This window comes from Papio anubis, chromosome 18 (genome assembly GCF_008728515.1).
Source record: "Papio anubis isolate 15944 chromosome 18, Panubis1.0, whole genome shotgun sequence".
NCBI classification, from domain to species: domain Eukaryota; kingdom Metazoa; phylum Chordata; class Mammalia; order Primates; family Cercopithecidae; genus Papio; species Papio anubis.
The window spans coordinates 46,146,082-46,154,454 of NC_044993.1; the positions used below are offsets into that span (position 1 = coordinate 46,146,082).

At 50.9% G+C, this 8,373-nt stretch overlaps 1 protein-coding gene across 1 annotated transcript; it reads left to right on the top strand.

Moving 5' to 3' along the window:
• The first annotated feature begins 1,993 nt into the window (after positions 1-1,993).
• Positions 1,994-8,030, top strand: DCTPP1 (dCTP pyrophosphatase 1). Its single transcript, XM_003918678.2, has 3 exons — positions 1,994-2,183; positions 2,900-3,010; positions 7,191-8,030. The coding sequence occupies exons 1-3, from the start codon at positions 2,083-2,085 to the stop codon at positions 7,489-7,491; spliced, it is 513 nt and encodes a 170-aa protein (XP_003918727.1). The 5' UTR covers positions 1,994-2,082; the 3' UTR covers positions 7,492-8,030.
• The last annotated feature ends 343 nt before the right edge of the window (positions 8,031-8,373 follow it).

Consider the following 8,373-nt stretch of genomic DNA (forward strand, 5'->3'; position numbering starts at 1 on the left):
GTAGCTGGGACCACAAGTGTGCACCACCATGCCCAGATTTTTTTTTTTTTTTTTGAGACAGGGTCTTGCTTTGTCACCCAGGCTAGAGAACAGTGGCACAATCTCGGCTCACTGCAACCTCCATCTCTCAGGTTCAAGCGATTCTCATGCCTCAGCCTCCCGAGTAGCTGGGACTACAGGCGTGCACCACCACACTCAGCTAAGTTTGTATTTTAAATAGAGACAGGGTTTCACCATATTGCCCAGGCTGGTCTTGACAAACTCCTGACCTCAAGTGATCCACCCACCTTGCCCTCCCAAAGTGCTAGGATTACAAACGTGAGCCACTATGCCCAGCCTTTCATAGTATTTAAAATACAGTCACATTTTTTTTTCATAATATTTATCGCCATTTCAGGCAGTACATCATAGCGTCTAACAACAGACTGTGAAGCCAAACTGCCTGGATTTGACGCCGGCTCTAACACTTTACTAGCTGTCAAGTTATTTAACCTCTCAGTTTCCTTATCTTTAAAATGGGGATGACAACAATATTACCTACCATATCGGGTTGTTGTAAGGATTAAATCAGTTGCTATGAGGATAAATATGTAAAATGCTTAAAACAGCTACCCCAGTTCCAGTTCATTCCTGAGGTCTCACTGTATTCTAAAGACACTCTTGTATCCTTAAAATAAATTCCTTTTGGCCGGTGGGGGTGGCTCATGCCTGTAATTCCAGCTCTTCGGGAGGCTGAAGCAGGAGGATTGCTAGAGCCCAATCCAGCAGTCCTGGTTCAAGACCGGCCTAGGCAACATGGTGAAACCCTGTCTCTACAAAAACTTAAAAAAATAAAAATAATAGATTTTTTTTTCTCGCTAAAACCAGTTTAAATTTGTTTCTGTTGCATGTATCCAATTTTGACTGCTGGATAATATCATTTGTATAAATATACCTCCATGTACCCATTCTTCTGTTGATAGTCATTTTATTTTCAATTGTTTTCACTCTTAGAAACAAAACTGTAATGAACTTCTTGCATGTGTCTCTCTGCACATATTCATTAGTTTCTCTAAGGCATATACCTAGAATTGCAATTGTCACAGCCTTGGTATTTTAATTTCCAAAATCTGACTCTGCCTTTTCCTGCACTTTCTTACGCTTTCACTTCCACCAAGCTGGAAGCCTCTTTAAACATGTGGAAATCAGAGATAGTAGCCCTAATAAGGATACAATAATAAATCATTCTTTACAAGACTACACCTGTTCTAGGGTTTCATAAAGATCTCTGCTTCTCCCATGGCCAATAATTCAGTGGTTCTGATTTGAAAGCGGCAACTCTGTGACTCGCCACCTCGCATATTCCCAGGTGTGAGTGAGCCTGGAGTTCCAGTGTGTGGGGTGGAGGAGGTGCTCGAGACCCATGAGGCTGGAGAGGCCGGCACAGGCCAGACCATAACAGGCCACGTGTTTCAGGGCAATGTACTCTGCGCTGGGGCCTATTACTTTCCTTAGGACAGGGATGGGGCGCCCTCCATCGTTTCAACCACAGGACACAGCGATGGCAGGGAGCTGAAGTCCTACTGTGGCCTGATCTTACTCCACTCTTCCCCTTCAATCCCATCCAAATATTGGGGGGGTTGGCCTCGAAGGTTCTCAATGTCCTTAAGCCCTGAGAGATTTAATATCTATGCATAGGACCTTTCATTTATAGGGTTTTCCACCTGGCAGGCCCTCTTCTGCCGCCATTTCGCTTTGGCGCCCTCTGGAGCCCATAAAAGAAGTGACGCGCCTGCGCTTCCCGCGTCCTCTGCTCTTCGTCTCTTCCTCGAGTCGAATTGGTACCTATACCTTTAAGACGCAGGGCCTAGCGGAAGAATTCCAGGGCCTAAGACTAGAGCGCGCGCTTGAAGCTCCCTCAGATTGGTCCAGTGAGGGAAGGGGCGGGCTGTAGCAAACTCCACAAAAGTCACTGGTCTCTTTACTCAGGCTCCGCCCCGTGAGGCAAAAGAGAACGCCCATAATTGGTCAGAGCTCTGGAGGCGGGGCTTCTAGCGTGGCGCGTGGGTTTCCGTGCAGTCGCGGCTGCAGCGGGTGGGCGGCATGTCTGTGGCCGGTGGGGAGATTCGTGGAGACACGGCGGGAGAGGACACTGCTGCTCCCGGCCGGTTCAGCTTCAGCCCGGAGCCCACGCTTGAGGACATGTAAGCAGGCCTGGCCCAGCTCGGGGTGGGGAAGTCGCCCCTTTCTCCCGCGTTTTGGGGAGGGTTCCTGCATGTGGTCGGGAAGCGGGCTGGCAGCGGGGCTCGGGTCCTGGCTCTGCGGGCTGTCCCTGGGCGAGCCTTCTTACCTCATCTGCAAAATGGGCGCAGCGGTGCACACCTGAGGCAAGGGAAATTGGGTGGTGGCCCCGAGTGATCACTAGGAACGCCCTTCAGCCTAGCCCTGGGAAGATACCGGCACCCGATACCGCCTCTGCTCTCCAGGCGCCGGGCGTACGAGAGGGGCAAATGGTGTGCTGAGAGGTGGGAGAGGTATTTCTTGCTGGAGGAGGTCAAGAAAGGCTTCTTAGAGGAAGGGCCTGTGGAACTGCCTTCTGTAAGAGAAATTGGATTTTGATGTGCGGCGATTCCAGGTGGAGGAAAGAAACTGCAGAAGTAGCAGCAGGAGATGGAATAATGAAGAAGGTTTTGTTACATTTGGCAAGATGTTAAGGGCAGCTCAGGGGCACGCCCATTTTATAGATGAGGGAACCAAGTTCCAGAAAGAGGAAATGATCTGCACAGTACCATCCAATGAATTAGTTGCAGAATCTCCTGGTCCCAGGCCCCCATTACATACTACTGGGGTAGCTGCCTCTGGGCCCTGCATCACTCTCTAACCCTGAGACTTGGGCTTACACGCCTTTGTCCTGTTTCAGTCGCCGCCTCCATGCCGAGTTTGCTGCAGAACGAGACTGGGAACAGTTCCATCAGCCTCGGAACCTCCTCCTGGCCTTGGTCGGGGAAGTGGGGGAGCTCGCAGAACTCTTGTAAGTAGATGGAAAGCTTCCTGGTAGAGTCTGAGTTGTGGGGGAGGGGAGGGGAGCATTTATTTGGTCTTCAAACATTCATGGGTTCAATTTCCTCTCCTCATTGCAAGGCTCTTTGCTGTTGTCGGGGATGCAGAAAGGACTCACGGGTCCCTGCCCTTTAGGGGCACCCAGCCTCCTGGAAGACAGAGGTGTGAGGTGTGAAAGCAGCAGGGTAGGTCCCATCTAGGAAGAAGTAGTGGCAACAACCCTTTTCCTTTTTTTTTTTTTTTTTTTGAGACAGAGTCTCACTCTGTCGCCCAGGCTGGAGTGCAGTGGCTTGATCTCGGCTCACTGCAACATCGATCTCCCGGGTTTAAACAATTCTGCCTCAGCCTCTCGAGTAGCTGGGACTACAGATGCCTGGCTAATTTTTGTATTTTTAGTGGTTCCACCATATTGGTCAGGCTAGTCTCGAACTCCTGACCTCAGGTGATCCACCTGCCTTGATCTCCCAAAGTGCTGGGATTACAAGGGTGAGCCACCACGCCCGGCCCAACAACCCTTTTCCTCTGCCTCTGGGGCTGAAAGGAAGGTATTCCGTAGAGGACCTGCCTGTGGCATTCCAGACATGGAAACTACATTTGCAGGGGCAGTGAGGCAAGATAGGGCAAGTTCAATTCAGGGAGAATCTGACGCTCCTTCAGTGTAATCTTCTCGGGAAAAATCAGGGATTTGGGATCTGTTTTTTCTGATGTGTCCCAAGTGCCCAGTGCATAGTAGGCACTCAACAGGCATGTGTTGGATGAGTGATAGGGCTGTGGAGGAGAGGGGTGGGAGATGAACCCATGAAGATAGGATTAGGGCTAGAGCGTGATGGAGAGTTTGGACAGAAGACCTGACCAGAGGTGAGTGTTGGAAAGATGACTGTGTCTACAGGGTGGATTGGATGGATCACTGAGAGAATGGGGCAGGGTACACCAGAGAGTTGGCTGGTGTAGACCAGGCAAGAGGCGATGAGCCCTAGACCAGGACAGTCATTTTTTTAAGAGAAAGGGTCTCACTTTGTTGCCGAGGCTGGAGTGTAGTGATGTGATCATAGCTCACTGCAGCCCAGGGAGCTCAAACGATCCTCCTACCTCAGCCTCCCGAGTAGCTGGATCTACAGGCATGCGCCACCACCCAGCCTGGCTAATTTATTTTTATTTTTTTTAGAGGTGGGATATTTCGCTGTTGTTGCCCAGGCTGGTCTCAAACTCCTGGTCTTAAGTGATTCACTTGCCTCACCCTCCCACAGCACTGGGGTTACAGGTTGAACCACTGCACATGACCTCATGACAGATTTATGAACATCACCTATGTGCTAGGTCTTCTAGAATCGAGATATGGCCTGGAACAAGGCAGAAAGGTTTCCGCCTTCACAATGGAAGGAGATTGACAGTACATCAGTAATCTCATATTAGAAGATGTGGAATTATGACAAGTTCTATGAGGAAAAGAACACAACGTGATAACCCAGTCTGGCCAACATGGTGAAACCCAGCCTGGACAATACCCAGTAGAGACACCCAGCTATTCCCTACTAAAAATACAAAACTTAGCCAGGCATGGTGGCGGGCATCTGTAATCCCAGCTACTCAAGAGGCTGAGGCACAAGAATCGCTTGAACCCGGGAGGCAGAGACTGCAGTTAGCCAAGATCGCACCACTGCACTCCAGCCTGGGCGACAGAGCAAGACTCTGTCTTAAAAAAACAGAAAAGGGCCAGGTGCGGTGACTCACGCCTGTAATCCCAGCATTTTGGGAGGCCAAGGCGGGCAGATCACTTGAGGTCAGGAGTTTAAGACCAGCCTGGCCAACATGGTGAAACCCTGTCTTTACTAAAAAATACAACCATTAGCTGGGCATGGTGGCATGCCCCTGTAGTCCCAGCTCCTCTGGAGGCTGAGGCAGGAGAATCGTTTGAACCCCGGAGGCGGAGGTTGCAGTAAGTCAAGATTGTACCACTGCATTCCAGCCAGGGCGACAGAGCAAAACTCCATCTCAAAAAACAAAACAAAACAAAAAAGACCAGCCTGGCCAACATGCCAAAACCCTGTCTCTACTAAAAATGCAAAAATTAGCCAGGTGTGGTTGCAGGCGCCTATAATCCCAGCTACTTGGGAGGCTGAGGCAGGAGAATCGCTTGAACTCGGGAGGCAGAGATGGCAGTGAGCCGAGATCACGCCATTGCACTCCAGCATGGGCGACAACGAGACTCTGTCTCAAAAAAAAAAAAAAAAAAAACCACCGGGCACTGTGGCTCATGCCTGTAATCCCAGCATTTCAGGAGGTCGAGGCAGGTGGATCATGAGGTCAGGAGATCAAGACCATCCTGGCTAACACGGTGAAACCCCATCTCTACTAAAAATACAAAAGAATTAGCCAGGCGTGGTGGCGGGCCCCTGTAGTCCCAGCTACTCAGAAGGCTGAGGCAGGAGACTGGCGTGAACCCGGGAGGCGGAACTTGCACAGTGAGCCGAGATCGCACCACTGCACTCCAGCCTGGGTGACAGAGCGAGACTGTCTTAAAAAAAAAAACCACAAGGTGACGAGCCAGGAGGTGACATCTAGGCTGAGCCCTAAATAACAGGAAGGAGCTAGCCCGGGGAATGCTGGGGGATGGGGAAGCGTTCAAGGCGGAGGGAGTAGTGAGTGCAAAGGCCCTGTGACAGCTTGGCCTGTGTGCAAGGCAGAACAAGCCAGAGTGGCCTTAGGTGGGGAGTGAGAGTGGTGGGCAGGGGCATTGGAAAAGGCAGGCATCAGCCCATGCAGGACAGGAGGGCTTTGTCGGGAGTTTAGATTATATTCTAAGCACAGTTTGGATTTTAGCAGAGAAGGGGGAAAATGTAATTTGTGGGGTTTTTTGTTTGTTTGTTTTCAGACGGAGTTCTGCTCTTGTTGCCCAGTCTGGAGTGTGATGGCGTGAGGGCATGATATCAGGTCACTGCAACCTCCGCCTCCCAGGTTCAAGTGATTCTCCTGCCTCAGGCTCCCCAGTAGCTGAGATTACAGGCATGTGCCACCACGCCTGGCTACTTTGTATTTTTAGTAGAGATGGGGTTTCACCATGTTGGCCAGGTGATTCTCGAATTCCTGACCTCAGGTGATCTACCCACCTCAGCCTCCCAAAGTGCTGGGATTACAGGCATAAGCCACACCACCCAGCAGATTTTTGTTTTGTTTTGTTTTTGTTTTTGTTTTTTTGAGATGGAGTCTTGCTCTGTCGCCCAGGCTGGAATGCAGTGGTGCGATCTCAGCTCACTGAAACCTCTGCTTCCCGGTTCAAGAATTTATCTGCCTCAGCCTCCTGAGTACCTGGGATTATAGGTGCCCCCCACCACGCCCAACTAATTTTTTTGTTTATTTAATAGAGACGGGGTTTCACTGTCTTCGCCAGGCTGGTCTTGAACTCCTGACCTCGTAATCCACCCGCTTCAGCTTCCCAAAGTGCTGGGATTACAGGCGTCAGCCACTGCGCCCGGCCTGATTTGTGATTTTAAAAGATGGTCTCTGCTGGCTGCGGTGGCTCATGTCTGTAATCCCGGCACTTTGAGAGGCCGAGGAGGGCAGATCACCTGAGGTCAGGAGTTCGAGTCCAGCCTGGCCAATATGGCAAAACCCTGTCTCTCCTAGAAAAACAAAATTAGCTGGGCATGGCAGCACATGCCTGTAATCCCAGCCACTCGGAAGGCTGAGGCAGGAGAATCGCTTGAACCCAGGAGGTGGAGGTTGCAGTGAGATCACGCCATTGCACTCCACTCCAGCCTGGGTGACAGAGTGAGACTCTGTCTCAAAAAAAAGAAAAGATGGTCTGGGCAGGAGTAAAAGATGAGTTAGCAGGGAGATGAGTGGGGAGGCTTCTGCAGTGGTCTAGGTCCAAGGTTTGGTCTGGGGTGGTGATGGCTAGGGCTGGGGAGAATTAGAATTGGGCCTCAAAGCTTTGTCTCAACAAATGAAATGTTCTTTTGGCCACTCGTTGGCCCAGGGAGAGACACAGACATCTTGATATCATCTGTTGGGCTTTCTTCCCCACCTGACTCTTCCCAGGGCCCAGATGGGTTGGGTCATCATTGGAGGTGAGTGTTATTACTGCAAAGACTGGCAGAGCCCATTGTTCCAGGTTACATCTGAGTGTGTGTCTGTCTGTGTTCTGCCCCTAGTCAGTGGAAAACCGATGGGGAACCTGGCCCCCAAGGCTGGTCCCCCAGGGAACGGTTAGCCCTTCAAGAGGAGCTTAGTGACGTCCTCATCTACCTGGTGGCATTAGCAGCCCGCTGCCGTGTGGATCTACCGCTAGCAGTGCTCTCCAAAATGGACATCAACCGGCGACGCTACCCAGCCCATCTGGCCCGCAGCTCTTCCCGCAAGTATACAGAATTGCCCCATGGTGCCATCTCTGAAGACCAGGCTGTGGGGCCTGCGGACCTTCCCTGTGACACCACGGGCCAGACCTCAACCTAGAAAGGTGGCCGCAGGACTTGCAACTCAGGGTGGTGTCTGAAGAGCAGAGGGTGGCCCGGCCCTGGAGCCATTTTCTAGTCTTTTCCAAATAGATCATGGGCCTGAGGTCTCCACTTCTTGAGGTCTGAGGCCCAGCAACCTCTAGAAGGTAGCCTCCTGGTATTTGCTCTCCCAGTAAAATGGTTTTGGGCAATAACTTCTAGATTCTTCCTGGATGGCCAGGGAGGCTCTCTGTCTCTGCAGGTGATGGCGAGGGGACCAGGGGTGCCTCTGAGCCCCATTCTCGTGTTTCCCTGTTTTTACCTTTTGCCTGCAGGGCAGAGAGATCTGGTTTTTAGCAAATTCCCAGTAGGATGTCATGTAAGTTCCTTCCCCCTCCTTTTAGAGATTGGAGGCTATAAGAGTCCAGATGTTGGAGCCAGGCTGTCTGGGTTCAGATGCCATCTTTGACACTTGCAAGCTGGATGACATTACTCAAATTAATCTTTGTGCACTTCAGCTTCCTTGTCTATAAAATAAAAAGAATAGTACCTGCCCAATAGGGTTGTGAGGTTTCAATGAGTTACGTGAGTGCTCAGGGTGGGGCCTGGCACGTAGTAAAGGGTAAGTTTGCGGTTATTGTTATCACCTGTTTTCCTTTTTTTTTTTTTTAAAGACAGAATCCCACTTTTGTTGGCCTGGCTGGAGTGCAGCGGTGTGATCTCGGCTCCCTGCAACCTCTGCCTCCTGAGTTCAAGTGAATCTCATGCCTTAGCCTCCCAGCAGCTGGGATTACAGACGCCCACCATCACGCCCAGTTTTTTTTGTTTTATTTTTTTGAGATGGAGTCTCACTCTTTCTCCCAGGCTGGAGTGCAGTGGTGCGATCTCAGCTCACTGCAAG